The 14,403-nt window shown below is 43.6% G+C and overlaps 1 protein-coding gene across 1 annotated transcript; it reads right to left on the bottom strand.

Annotated features, from left to right (window-relative positions):
• Positions 1-1,438: 1,438 nt before the first annotated feature.
• Positions 1,439-14,114, bottom strand: YWHAB (tyrosine 3-monooxygenase/tryptophan 5-monooxygenase activation protein beta). The gene is made up of 6 exons (XM_088523607.1): positions 13,998-14,114; positions 6,083-6,383; positions 5,196-5,319; positions 4,240-4,403; positions 3,856-3,951; positions 1,439-3,355 (listed from the first exon to the last, which is right to left on the bottom strand). The coding sequence occupies exons 2-6, from the start codon at positions 6,374-6,376 to the stop codon at positions 3,299-3,301; spliced, it is 735 nt and encodes a 244-aa protein (XP_088379733.1). The 5' UTR covers positions 6,377-6,383; positions 13,998-14,114; the 3' UTR covers positions 1,439-3,298.
• Between the last annotated feature and the right edge of the window lie 289 nt (positions 14,115-14,403).

Genomic DNA, 14,403 nt, shown 5'->3' with positions numbered 1-14,403 from the left:
TGTCATTAAAACGGCAGCTCCTGCACTGGAGCTGCAAAGCGGTTCAGAGGAGCCTCTGCTCCTCGAGCCCTCAGCCAGCCCTGCTCGCCCTGCTCCACCTCATCCCCACGTGCGCCCTGGAGACCCGCCGGGCCAGCTGAGGAGCAAACCAGGAGAAAACTCACCTTGGCAAACGGCTCCCGGTGCTTCCGCGCTGACCTGGCCCACGCGGAGCTCCGGTGAGCGGCAGCACCAACCTGGATCCGTTACAGGTTACACCCATGCGCACACCACATCCTCCTCTACCACGTCTGCAGCGTAGGAGCGCCCTTTCCCAAGGGGATGGATGCAGTGGTCACTTGAAGAATTAAGATCACTTCCTCTTTGGCTTCTTTGCCCCCTTTCACCTCCCCACAGCTCTCGCCTTTCCCTCTCCCCTCAAGGGGGAAAGTGAGGATGGAAGATGGTATCTGGAAGACCTGAGGCAGGGCAAGTGCTCTGCTGCACAGGACCAGCTGGCAATCCCTGGGGGTCACTCTTTTTGGAGCTATGTCATTAACAGAGAAAGATTGGGAGTTAGCGTACACTAAAATTATTTGGGAGCAGATATGTTTATTAAGGTAGGCAGTGATAAAGCACCAATAACTACAGATAGAAATGGAGACAATTCTTTACCATGGCTTGAAATGACAGATTCGGCTTGCTCAGCAGCTAGTTAGGCAGGTTTCTGCGTAACGTCTCTGCAGGAGGCAAGAGCATCTGCAAAGCACAGGTCTGTGGAGCGTCACTGCAGGAGGGAAAGAGGCACTCGGAACAAAAGGACGTGTTTTGGCCTCAGAGAACCTGCTTGGCAATTTTAGGCCAAAATCAATACTCTGACTACTGCTCTTCACCTCCTAACACTGTTTCTCCAGGAAAATACCTGCATTTAAATGTGCCTTTGCACCCACAGGCTGCTCTCTAGGGCAGCTGACAAGAGTGGGGTTTGCTACAGTGTGTGCAGGTTACAATCCACAAGTGCAACTGGGTGTGCAAAGGGTAGAGACCTGGCTGAAGAGCTCAGCGTTCCAAGGTTTCCCCGAGGAAAAAAAGCATTATGTGTCAATAGCCAAAAGCAGCAAGTGCTGGAACAGACCCTGTCCGTGTGCAGTGCGCTCCCAGAGGCAATGGCTCACAGCAACTTGAAGGAAGATATTTATAGTTGTATTTCTTTCAACTGCCGCAACAACAATATATTTATAAGCATGACCCTAGCACAGGAAAGGAGAGAAGCAGTGTTCTCTACTACAAATTCAGGAAGGTGGGTGAGAAATTCTTTGAAAGATGAATGAGTAATTATTAGTACCTTTAGAAACCATGAATCAATTCAAACAATGCAAGATCTGAGCATTTAATAAAAGGGGTGATTCTACTACCACACTTTTTTGCCACAAATATGGCAAACATAGCAGACACAAAAAATGATAAAATTTTTTTTATTCACTTTTGAATTCTTTTACACTTTCCTGATTATTTTGTGTAAGGTGAAACTAGAACTGTTTAAAAGACATACACAAATCTAGTACATCAATAACCAGGTATTTCTTTTTGCTATACTATTCTCACAACCACGTGTGTGCTAGGCAATATAACCATCACAGAAGCAAACTTTAGGCAGAATACTGGTCAGTAAAAACAAAGCGAAAAGAGCTACCAGATATACAGACAGGCTCGGTTCCACATTCACTACTGCATTTATCAAGCGCCAAGTATTAACTGCACAATTTGTTCAGCTAGTAGAGGGGAGTCTTTAAAATCAGTGCATGAAATTCTCTCTTCAGCAGACAGATGGACAGACAAACAGATGGATCCTATCCTAAGTGGAATGTTAAGGTACAGGGATGATACCGTGAGGCTGACAGGTGACTATTCCTAATCTTTTTCACTGCCTTGTTCACACAACTCTTCTTAGGTGTATTTAATGGGACATGTTTGAGAATGTAAGCAGGTGAGGATACTTGGAGCTCAAATATTACAAGTTACAAGCATTGCAAATGTATAAGGTCTGCATTCCAGTACAATAAATGGGAAATCCGGAATATTTGAGCTGGATTCGGGAACTGTCTCTAAGTGGCAGAGAGAAAGAGCCCAAGGCTGCAACAGCACTGGCAGCTCTCAAACATCCGAGGAAGAAACCTGTCCACTAGCAGACTCAGGTCTCCCCTCCTCCATCCTGACATCAGCCATATTAAAACAAAAATGAAATGAGAAAAAAGATGAAGCATTATGTGGGAGTCTGAAGTTGCTTTAATGAAGTTTAAACAGGTGACAGGGTTGAGGATAAACACTTCAATGGGAGAAAAAAAATCTATAAAGCAATCTTAAAGATGGCTCAGTGGAATATTGAGAGGTTTTCAGAGTAAATTCAAAATGGGATTACCATGGAGATTTCAATTCATCTAAGAAGAAAGTAATGCAAGGGTGGCGTATCATTTTATGGTATCATCCGAACTAATAAGGCCATTCAAAAAATTGAATCTTCTCCTATTGCAAAGTCCATGGTAGTGAACCAAGAAGTCTTACTACTGAAGATCATTTAAGGTATAATTAGGTAACTTATTGCTGTGGGCAGGGGCTTAGTCATGCACATTGTATGAGCATGAAATCATTTTTAAAACTCAAATCCCAGTTATCTGCCAGCATAAAGAGTTTGGAAATCAAGCTGCTAACTCCCCCCATTACCCTTCTACCCCAAATAAACCCAATCCCCCAAAAGATACGATTGACAAAGTGAGCTTTTGACTGAAAGCGGTGTCTCAGAGGTGGTTAAAAATGTCTACAGAGTGTGCCTGGTAAACTCATTCATAGCAGTGTGCCTAACTGGAATGCCAAACATTGGATTGTTTTCCTTCCATGCCCCAGTGTCACAATAGAATCTCTATAACTTTCTGTACAACTTTACAACAGAATTGTACTTCGACTGTTTTAGTGCCAAATTAAGCTTGCCAGAGTTACATAATTGATGTCTACTTTTCTACCAATAAGAGTTTTGTAAAGTCAATGGCAATCACAAAACCCATAATCACAGTGTTCAGTTAAAAATATAAACACGGTAATCATAACTGCAAATGTTCATAATAGGAAAGTTCAGAATGCCATTCTAATAACCGACCTCCATTATAAGTACACAAAACACCAACCAACCGTTTTTACCCCACAGACAGTTTCTGCTACGCTGAGGTTGTGAAAGTCGATGTACTATTCTTTTTGCTTGTCGCACAAAGGGATATATGTGTAGGATACAGGGTGACATTGAACATATAGTGAAGCGTGACAGCCATTAGTTCTCCCCCTCCCCGGCGTCCCCTTCATCTCCCTGGTTTTCCGACGTCCATAGCTGTAAGAAAACAGAAACACATGTTTATGCTGAAAGTACACAGGCAGTTACAACTTCCAGGAAAGGAAAGACAGCATGATTAGCAGTAGCTGTGCCAATTTCTCACCTAAATTAACAGGAAAGGTGTTAAACAGCTTTTTAAGGATATCATTGGCTTTTTAAAAACAAAAATGGGTAGACAACTATGAGTAAAAAGCAAGTTCAAGCTGCTGTTGAGAGTTGCTGTTTCTCAAAGGCTGCTGAGAAACACAAACTGCACTCTGAGTTACTGAAGAGCTGAGCTTGTTTGAACTGGTTAACAAGCGATTTCTAATTTAAACAAGCAAGTCTAACAAAATGCAATTCACAGAAGCAGTTAAGACAGTAGAGTCAGTGACTCAGAATAAGACATTTTTAATTGTGCAGAACTACATAAATCTTCAGATGTCAAATTCCACTTAGTGGAGTCCAGTAGCCTCAAGAATTAACAGCACAGTGCAGCAGTTTGCTCTGATACTTACAGTGAGGTTGTCCCTAAGCAGCTGCATGATGAGAGTACTGTCTTTGTAGGACTCTTCATTCAGCGTGTCCAGCTCTGCTATCGCCTCATCAAATGCCTAAAAACATGCAAGACAAAGCACTTGGCTTCCCATTCTCTCAATTCATGTCATCTTAAGTAGATCTTATAAGTTTGCTGTGTTACTATTCACTGCCAGAAAATCAGGCATGTTCCACTAGAGATCAACAAAGCCACAACAGTCTAAAGATGCCAACATTTTTAAGGAATTCAGTTTAAGAAAGAACATCCATCCTCAAATACTATTGTATCTACAGCTGTATGTATACACAATATTGTAGTTATCTCCCTGGCTTCCACAAGACTGGCAGACGAAGAATGTTCTTACCGTCTTTGCCAGATTACAGGCTTTTTCAGGAGAATTTAGTATCTCGTAATAGAAGACAGAGAAATTGAGAGCCAAACCGAGTCGAATGGGGTGCGTTGGTTGCATCTCCTTCTTGCTAATTTCAAAAGCCTCCTGGTAAGCTTGCTGAGAGTTTGCTACGGTTGCTGCAAGAAGCAATCACATCAAGGCACAGCTCATCATTATATTTTAATGGTCAAGCTATTATATACTTGGTCTACACTATTTATGAAACAATTCCTGTGACCAGATATTCATACACTTACATATGCACAGAAGCTTCTGCCGGTGATTTTAAGTTTAAAAGCTACCAATGAATGGAGTGTTAAGGAAGAATTATTTTATTTGGACAAAGCTTTGACTTTGGGTGGTGTGACAACAAGCTCTGGAGCAATGGCCAGCTAAAACAGTGAGCTGCAGACCACATTAGCCACTTACTGGGAAGTCAGGCACAGTTCAACATTGCTTTAACAGTTCAGGATTAATGATTTGAGACTCTAGTAAATCAAGATGCCACTTTTGAATGCAGAAAGCTTGCAAACAGCAAAGACTTGTGAGCTAAAACCATAGTCTAAATGGGAGACAATAGCAAACAGGGAGACATAGCAATAAGGCAACCCATGTGTCCAGGAAAACAAACAAAAACTCATTCTCCTATTCCTTGCATCAAGAAAAAGACGTTACACTTTCAAACATGCTAAAAACAGTTGCAATGCTGGAGGCTGCAAGAAGAATTTGCCTGATTTGATCAACTTCTGTCAACCACTTGTGTTAGTTTCACTAGAGTCTAGTTTTCTACAAGTGACTGACACTGTGCATGTCTTTAATACTACAGAGCAGTAGTGAAAGAAGAAACATACTTCAAACTAGGGAAAAAAGTGAGTATTTTTATACTTTGTTTTGTTCAGGCCACAGCAGATTGAGAGATTTCTACCTACTTTGCTTATTGTCCCCAGATGCCACCTCTGAAAGGTATCTGTAGTAATCGCCTTTCATTTTCAAATAGAAGACCTTGCTTTCTGGCTGCGTGGCATTGACAATAAGGTATTTATCCAGGAGTTCCTGAGAAAGCAAACACCAAATATCTTAAGTCAGAAAGATGTCTGTAGCAGCCATGATTACAATGGCAAATATGAACTGTTAAACCATTAACCAAGACTTAGGCATAGGCATGAAATTAGCACCAGTCTCGTTGCTCCCGCAGATTTAAGTTCTGTGAAGAACAGTGAAATTATCTAGAACACAATGATCTTATCTGTAGCTCCAGAAGAAAAGCTCTGAGTAGCAGCAAAGTCAGCACATGTACATTCAGAAGAAGAAAATACAAAGGCTGTGAATCCTAACAGCACCTCTTCTTTCTCAACGAGATCTTTCACAAATAGAACAGCAACAAAAAGGATACCTCTCTTCTAAGTGGAAGCAGCAAGGAATCTGATCTGGAAGAAGAAGCATACAGCTTATATACCAGAAGCATGCTAAGCAAGCCTCAGGATGCCAGAGGATTTAAGGAAGGGGCAGGCTTTTTAGGAGGCTCATGCTCTGAATTTCTTTTTATGATTATCACTAGCCAGGAGTTAGGGGTCTTCCACATGGCAATTTAAAATGGGGAAGGAAAAAAAAAAAAAAAAAGCAACTTTGTAACAAGTGAGAATCCAGTAAATTACACAAGAAAAACTAAGTGAATTAGGAGCCCGAACAGGACTTACGTGGCTATACAAAATTATTTCCCTGCAAGCTGCTGCAATGTCTACTGCTAGAATTCCTTAAGCCTCTCTTAAGGATACTGCAGTACTAACTACTGTTATTTTTGCTGTTGGATTATTACCAGAACATCATTGCAGATATCCTGCAATTCAGCCTCAATTTTCTCACGATACTCTTTTCCCATCTGCTGTTTCTTCTCATTCCTCTCTGTTTTCTGTTCGATGCTGGAAATCACACGCCACGAGGAGCGACGGGCGCCGACGACGTTCTTGTAGGCGACCGAGAGCAGATTCCTTTCTTCGTTGGACAGTTCGTGTCCCTGCTCGGTGACGGCCTTCATGGCAGCAGCCATGTCATCGTAACGCTCGGCCTGCTCAGCCAGTTTGGCCTTCTGCACCAACTCGCTTTTGTCCATGGCTACCCTGGAATTGGGGAGGAAGGAGAGAGAAAACGTCTCCTGACTGCCTGCATCACAGAAGTGACTGCTGAAGCTTGAAGCAAAGTCACTACTAAGTGACTAGAGTTTATCAACTCTAGTAAAATAATTTATTTTTTGTATTTAGTTTGTTGTACTTCTTTATATTTAATTGTTTTTGCAAGTGATCCTTCGCACATAGATGTTATGCACAATCAGCATGTAAGTGTTATTTTTAAAACACAACAAAATTGATATTGACCTTGATATGGACCTTATATGTCCTTGATATTGACCTTAGGTTAAGCATGTCAGTAAGTTCCCTATGTAGATGTCTCTCCATTTCTATACCACCCATAAGGGTAAGCCTGGGACACACTGCAGTGTCACCCAAGAGCTGTTGTTTTTCTTGTTCCCCCTCTCTTCACATTATTCTACAACCGCAGCAGTTTAAGAGCATCGACTCACTGGACAGCATCTTCTGACACTGAAGCTTTAACATTACAAAAGGTTTTTCTGTGGGTTCCAATAAACCACACATTGTAAAGCTGTAACTGGTGGCAGCCACACACCATACACTGTTCTGCCAGATTTATTTCTTTAGACATGCATTGACATGTATGTAAGGGACAGTCCTACGCAGCAGGAACCCCTGCAGCCCCTGACATTCAGAAAAACTGCATGGGAGATTGTCCACATGATAGTCACTGCTACTAAACCAATTGCTTATATGGAAGCAACTTGTTTTATCATCTCTCATACTGCACGTTTAGCAATTGAAGCCAAGAAAAACACCCCACATCACCACAAAGCCCCTGGCTAAGTGTAGACTGAAGTACTTAAGCAATGAAAAAGTAAGTTAGCAAAATACGTGGCAGTGAGGAAGCTGAGCGTTGCTTACGTCCACCAGACAGAGCCAACATGGAGCAAGCAAGTCTATATAGTCACCTAGGCCCAGGTTGACAGAAGAAACAAAAGAAGTTTAGTTGTTTTAATCACAGACAGTGGACCTCAATATCTTACGTAACTCCCAGACGCCCCAGATTTATCAGTAAAATTTCTCCAAGTACGTAAACATCCGTTTTTACATAGGCCCAGAAATGTCATTCTTATTAGTACTGAGCAGTTTTCCCTAAAGCCCAATTATGATTCCCAGCTTCTGGATCCAAAGTTTCCAACCTGAGATCTAACAGCCTAAAGAAAACTCCTAACAGAAGAAGAAAAAAGTAAACAAGAACAGTAAGTTTATCATAGACTTATGTCCATCACACGAGGGTCTGGGGCTCTCTGCAGACCGAAAGCCACTGCTCCAGGGTTTTCATGGCTCTCCAAGGGACACGATTGACAGGCCCTCACCACCAGTGCCTCACACATATTGCCCAGTAATATGTGACTAAGATCAGTATCACCTGCCACCCTACTATACTGGAAAAGTTGTACACCAAATCTTCAACCAGAATCTGTTTGGGAAGGGCTCCGCAGCTCTGTTTCCTGCTTCCAAGGCCAGAGTCACAGCTACCAGCTTATTTGAGGATATTAAATCCCTCTAGCTTAAGCTGCATTAGCAAATAAAATACCAAATATGTAAAGTCAAGCCATGTCATTTCACATGAAAGCTGAAGCAGAACGAGCAACCAAACGTCCCCCCTACTACATGTGTGCCAGTCAGGCTCACTCCTCCTTGTAGCCTAAGCTCCTGTGTGGAGGTAGCCCAGAGCACCCCCCAAATGGGGAAGGTAAAACTAAAACCAGCCTTCTGGAGCAGAGAGCCCTTGGCAGACTTGTCAGTGATTCAGCAGATCAGTTCCATTCCAAACACTTCTTTTAATTCCGTAGATTCTGGCACTTATTAAGAGGTGACATGCGGATTTGGAGATTGAAGCCCTCAACAAGACAGACTGACTGTGGGTAGCAGCATCACAAGTTAGCTGGCAACGCATGATTAATTTGGCTTTCTTTTCCTCAGGAGGGTTTTACCACAGGGACACGCCGTGTTACCACTGGCTGCTGCACACTACCAAAAAGACAAGTTACTGAGCATGGAAAGGGAGGAGTGCAGTTTGTGATGTAATGTCTTTTTCCTATTTTGAAGCCTATCATACCAAGAGCATATGAGAGGCCTAAGGAAATCAGCACCAGATCATTTACCATTGACAGAAGACATTTTTAATCACTGTGTCTATCAAAATTGTCTATCAAAACCCTTCATTCAGCAGTTAGATTATGTGCTAGGGACTACTTTGTGGTTGCATCCCTTTATCCACTCACCATAATCTCAGTATGAACAAGCTACACTCAAATAATGCTTTTTTTTAAATAACAAGAGCCCATTTTAAATAACAATTTTGAATAACAAGACATCTAACAAAAAAAAAAAAAAAAGTTCTTTTTGCCTCACTGCATCCATAGCTTCTTGAAGCATTTCTATCGCAATCATCATCTCCTCTTGCTCCTATGGAATGCAATTATTTTGTAGAAGAGGCTGCTTGCTGAAGTCCGGAGGCTCGTAGCTCCAATATAGTTTACATTTTGCCATTGAAAGGTCAGTATTATCTTTGATCTGGACTTTGCCAATAGTGGTCTAACTTGTAGACAAGTCATCTGTGTAGAATTCTGTTTACAAACAGCATAGAGTTTAGTTTAGAAATGGCGTGGAGTTTCTTTTATCAAGTTCACTGACATATTTATCTTTAAATATAAGTCAGTTCCTGGCAGTCAATGAGTTCATATAAGGATAAATTAAGGAAATCACAGAGGGAAGTGCAAAGGCAGAAAGAGCTATTGGGTAAAAGCTGAAATCTAGAAACCAGTTTAGCACATCGACTACACAGCCCAAACACTAGCACAAAGCACCCAAATGCTCTTTTTCTTCAAACAACTTTCCTCAGTAATTCAGTAATTATGTATATCTTAAATTTTACTCAAAGTGAACACTGAAATTTAAGTTCTACAGAACTTGAAGTATTTACTTTTGCTATGTATATAAAAAAAAAAAACAGTGTATGGGGCCTGATTTATTTAGTTAATTTATCTTAATATCTGCACCATTAGCAGGTTTCTATGAAACCATAAAATGCCCTCTGGCACAATGCATTCAATGTAACTTCCATGCAGTTAAAGAAAAAGTTATTGCTCCACATCAAAAAGTCTGTCACCTGACAGCAAGCCTACCAGTATTCTATTCACAGGGTGCTGCATAAAGGAACACTGTTAAAATCCTTATTTTATTCTCCATTGCTTACCTTGTTAGAAGCTCGGAGAAGAGCTTTGCAGAGCTATGCTGGCTTGAGCTCCAAAAGAGGGAAGTGTTTGCCAGAAGGAAAAAGAGATACAAGGAAAGGAGTGATGTTTGAAAAGGCAAAGAAGCAACTATCAGTTATAACTGTGCTCTCCCCTGAGGGAGATGAAAGCCACGTTCTAACAACAGATCAGTGGCAACAAGCAAAGCTGAGAGCTGAAAATAGTCCGAGGCCACAAACAGCAGGCACCTAACAGGGGTTACCTGCAGCTAGGAGCAAAACACAAAGGTGACGAACAGGAGGCCAAAAGGAAGGGTTTGTTCTAGCACTAATGAACCAGGCCACGCTGGCAAGGGGAAGGAGGGAAGATGGAAGGAGTGGAGATGGGCAAATCGCAGCCACAGAGGAGTCCCGAAAACTGCTCATCCTATGCAGAAGATTCCCATATCAGATGTATTAACTGCATCATTCTCAATACAGGTCTCAAATGTACTGGTACACATTTCAAATTCTCTACCTTCTTAGCTTAAGAAGCTATCAAACTGCAGATTAGTAGTCCTGAAACTGGGCTGGAAGCTTTACAGTAAGAAATGCCAACCACTAGCCAGCAGTTGGAGCCAATATCACTCAGCTGCCAGAAACTGGAATCATCCTTCTTCCTACACTCAGCATAGAGGAAAAAAAATCTCTCCCCCATACAGCCTAAACTCTCTCACCCTCAGTTAAAGCGTAGAATAGCATCCATACTGATACTAAAAGTTACAACTGCTTACTTCCCACCCCCAAGAGCTTTTTTAACTATGTAGACAAGGTTCTAATATATGATAACACATCAGAGGCAGATGTCCAAAGCTACAGAACACATTAAAACTACCTTGTTGCTTTCAGTGAAAGAAGGCAGGGATGGTGTGAGCATCCTGGAAACAGCAGCTAAAGTCAGAGCATGAATATAGACTTGTCAAAAGAGAACAAATACACAGAATTGGAGGCTTAGGTCTCTGACAGTTGAGGAGTAAAACGTGTAGACAGCTGCTCCTCAGAAGATCACAAGAGCTTGAGGAGAACTACTCAGCAGTGACTACACCTGCTTGGTAGCTTTATTTCCAGTCTTTATGAGCTGTTTAGAACAAAGTCAAAGCAGATCAGATGTAACTGCAGTTAAAGTCTGCAGAAATCAGATGAAAACTGTTACTGAAAAAAAAAGTCTGGCTTATATAATGTATCGAACTGGAAGGACAATACCAATAAGCCTACGTTGGCCTGAAGTCTGCTGCTTTCAATGACCTGTTCCTCTGATGCTAATTAAGTCATTGATTTTTCTTGTATTGTTTTTCTCTTTATAGCAATCATGAGAAGCTATCCGACAAACACTTTCACTTTATAAAAATCTGGGGAGAAAGCAGTGCCATTACTGGATTGACAAACAGGTCATTAACGGGTCAGGTCGAGATGCAGATTAACAGGCTAATGTCTCACTGAGAAATGAGTGTAAAACCAGATATGGTCAAACATGACACAACTCTTTCTCCCTTACAGACTTTGTGAGTCTGTGTAAGTTATGACTGGAAAAGCAGCAGACTGGAACAGAATTTATAGTTCAATCTATCACCAACATGTGGACATACCTTATTTGATTTCTGCATGGGCAACTCATTCCAAAATTAAACATTCACATGAGGTAAGCGGTAATTCAAAACACAGCTCTATAATTACAAAGAGCAAGAGCCTTGGCATAGGTAGAAGCTATTTCTAAAACAAACGGAAAAATATTCCCCCATAATTCAGGTACATACACGCTGACACAAGAGCTGCAGTGTTGGCAGCATGCAGGATGTCGGTGACAGTGTCATCAGGCACTGCTCCCAGCAGTGATTCTTTTCAGGAAGGAATCAACTTCTTTAAATGCAGTGCAAGGAACCTTCTCTTAAGATTAATATTAGACTTTTCACTCCCTTAGCTGTATTTCACTATTGCGATTTTAGGCCCCAGGTATGGTGTGGGAATGCTAGAAACTACATATAGGTTACTCACTGACATCATCATTCTCATACATTTTCTCACTGCAAATAAACCCTGCGCCATCATCTCAAGCACGTGAATGTGGAACATTCCCTTAAATGCTACCACATATTGTTAAATAACTTATCAGAAAATGAATGTGTCCAAGAAGATCTGAACAACAAAAGGTGGATAGCTCCTCTATCACTGTCAAGAATCTGGTGTAACAACAAAACCTGTAAAATTTACTGGAGATTTAATGAGGGAAAAGCAAAATGACATCATACTTGTGATATTCTCCCCAAATATCACACTACTTTAGCCTCCTCTGCATCTTCTGATAAAACAGATAGCCTGGTCTTCAGCCCAAATCTATATGCTAACATTAAAATAAAATTAACCATCATTCTACAAACGGTTGCCTACACTTGCTCTAGCCCCCTTCAGCCATCATTACTGGCGGCCACTTAAAGCTGCCAACGTTGGTTTTCTAAAATATCATTCAAGGACTTTCAAGCTTTATAGACAATTAATTTTTTTCTGTCAGAGGTACTGATATGTGTAAAGATATTGCAGGAACAGCTTGAATCTAGTGACTGGAGAATTGTTCCTCTTAATTTTACATCAAAGAGGCAGTGCAGGCCAGCAAGGAGGGCACTATGCACAGCCATGGAGCTCCACACATGAGACAGGCAGGTGGAGACAAGGGCTTGGTTCCAAAGTACAGGATACTTACATGGTTACACCTTCTTGTTCCAACTATATAGTTGTTTTGGCCAGAGTCCAAGTGGAAATAGTGAGTTATCCCAAAAAGTCTTCCCCCAGGTGTAAAATTCTTGCTAAGCCAATTATTCACATCACAGGTCAATCATTTTTGTTAATAACAAACGTATTGCAAGGAGGGGCAAAAAGTGTGACCATATAAAAAGCACACTACTGTGATAGCTTGTTTTAGTGGGATGGCTTAGGATACTGGATGAGAGTACTTGCTTTTTACATAATTATTCAAATTATTATTTACTTGACTCATCCTCATCTGAGTTTGTTCACATACATCCCTAAAAGCTGCAACCTGGCAAAGCCTCCTTTAAGGAAAGGTTCGTCATCAGAGTAGCAAAGATCACAACACGCAGTACTGACATAACTAGGTTGAGAAAACTGCACTAAGCCCATCTGTGCTAACACTTTATTGATACCATTTTGATAAAGGAAATATTAAAAATATAAACACATCTCATAGTCCATCTTATTATGTGCAACCATTTAGTATCAAGAGTGAACAAGGTATCAGCATTGTAACTTTTCTCACTTTTGGGCTAATATACAGTACCAAATCATTTAAAATTAAGAGCAAGGTTTAATAAAGAGAAACTCCAATTTTCAGACTGGTGTCCTGCAGCAGAGAATGTGAGAAGTTTCCAACAAGCCTTATAATATCTTTAAGCTCTCTGATTTTTGTATAGAGCAATTCAGCTCCTAAAATCCTACACGACATGCAATGTTCCCAATCACTAGAAAAGCTATTTTAAGTGAACAAATATAATGGAAACAACCAATTTATACTGTGATCTTTGCACTGCATTTTTTGCTCTCTGTTGCCAATGCAGCGATTACCTGCCATTCGTATTTCACTCATCCCAATTAATATTTGCAGATGATACATACCTCAAGTAAAACCTACAGCTGTTAGTCCTGGATTATTGCCCAGCCTTCTTATACGTTAGCACTGAGTTCAAGCGACCTTCTTCCCCTCTGCTGCCTTGCCTAAACTCACCTCTAGTAATAAACGGGGATGAATAATCAGAATTTTAAAGCGAGTGATAAAATTAGGGTGAAATAAGTGATAAAACCACGCTGCTCCCGTGGTGACTGCTGAAGGCCCTTCCGTGCTCACGGCACCGCACGAGAAGGGAGGCGCCGAGTGCCATGGAAACAGCAGCTCCCCCTCAGCGCTGGGAGGGCTCCCGGTTCTGCGAGAGCTGAGAGAGGCCCCCACGTCTGTGCCCACCCCGCGGGTGGGGGGTCACGGCTGGGCGGGAGGGGACTCGGAGAGCGACGGTGCGGGGCGGGGGGTCGGTTCCGCCCGCTCGGGGCCCCGCACAGGTGCGCGCGGCCGCGCCCCGGACACCGAGTGACTCAGGCTGGGTGGGGCCAGGCGGGCACGGGGTGGGGGACCCGGCCGCTCGGGCCGGTAACGCGGTGCCCGCAGGGGACGGGGCCGCCACCTCCCGCTCGCCCCCCCCCCAACTGCCTGAGGCGCCCCGGAGGAGGAGGTGGAAGGTAGCGGGGCGGGGAAGCAGGGCCGGGCCGGGCCGGGCCCCGCGCGGGCGGGCGCAGGGAGCGCTGTTGTGCGGCCCGGCGCGGCGGGCGCGGGCCCCGCTCACCTGGCGCGGCCTCGCGGCGGCTGAGGCAACTCGGAGCGCGCGGCCGCGTCGCGCAGGCACCCCCGGCGCGCACACCCTGCGGCGCTGCGGCTCCGCTTCCGGCGCCGCCGACACGCCCCTTCCGGCGCGGCGCCCGCCGCTCCCTCGCCCTCCTCCCGTCTTCCCCATTGGGCCGGCGGGCGCCGTGCGCGCGCGGCGCTGCCATAGCAACGCCGGGTGCTCCGCCCCCCCCGCGGGGGTTGGCGCCCTGCGCGTGCGCAGCTGCTCGGCGCGCGCCCCTCCCGCGCATGCGCAGCCGCCTCCGCGCTCTGAGGGGCGGCGCGGCGCGGCGCTTCCCGCCCCGGCGGCTCCGTCCTCCCTCTCTCCGCGGTTCCCGGTTCCCCGAGGCTGGGCAGAGAGCAGCGGC

This window comes from Tinamus guttatus, unplaced genomic scaffold (genome assembly GCF_059628265.1).
Source record: "Tinamus guttatus ecotype Peru unplaced genomic scaffold, ASM5962826v1 Tinamus_guttatus_pri_ptg000194l, whole genome shotgun sequence".
In the NCBI taxonomy this organism is placed as follows: Eukaryota; Metazoa; Chordata; class Aves; order Tinamiformes; family Tinamidae; genus Tinamus; species Tinamus guttatus.
The sequence above is the reverse complement of the archived record's forward strand: the minus strand, read 5'-3'. Positions and strand labels throughout refer to the sequence as shown.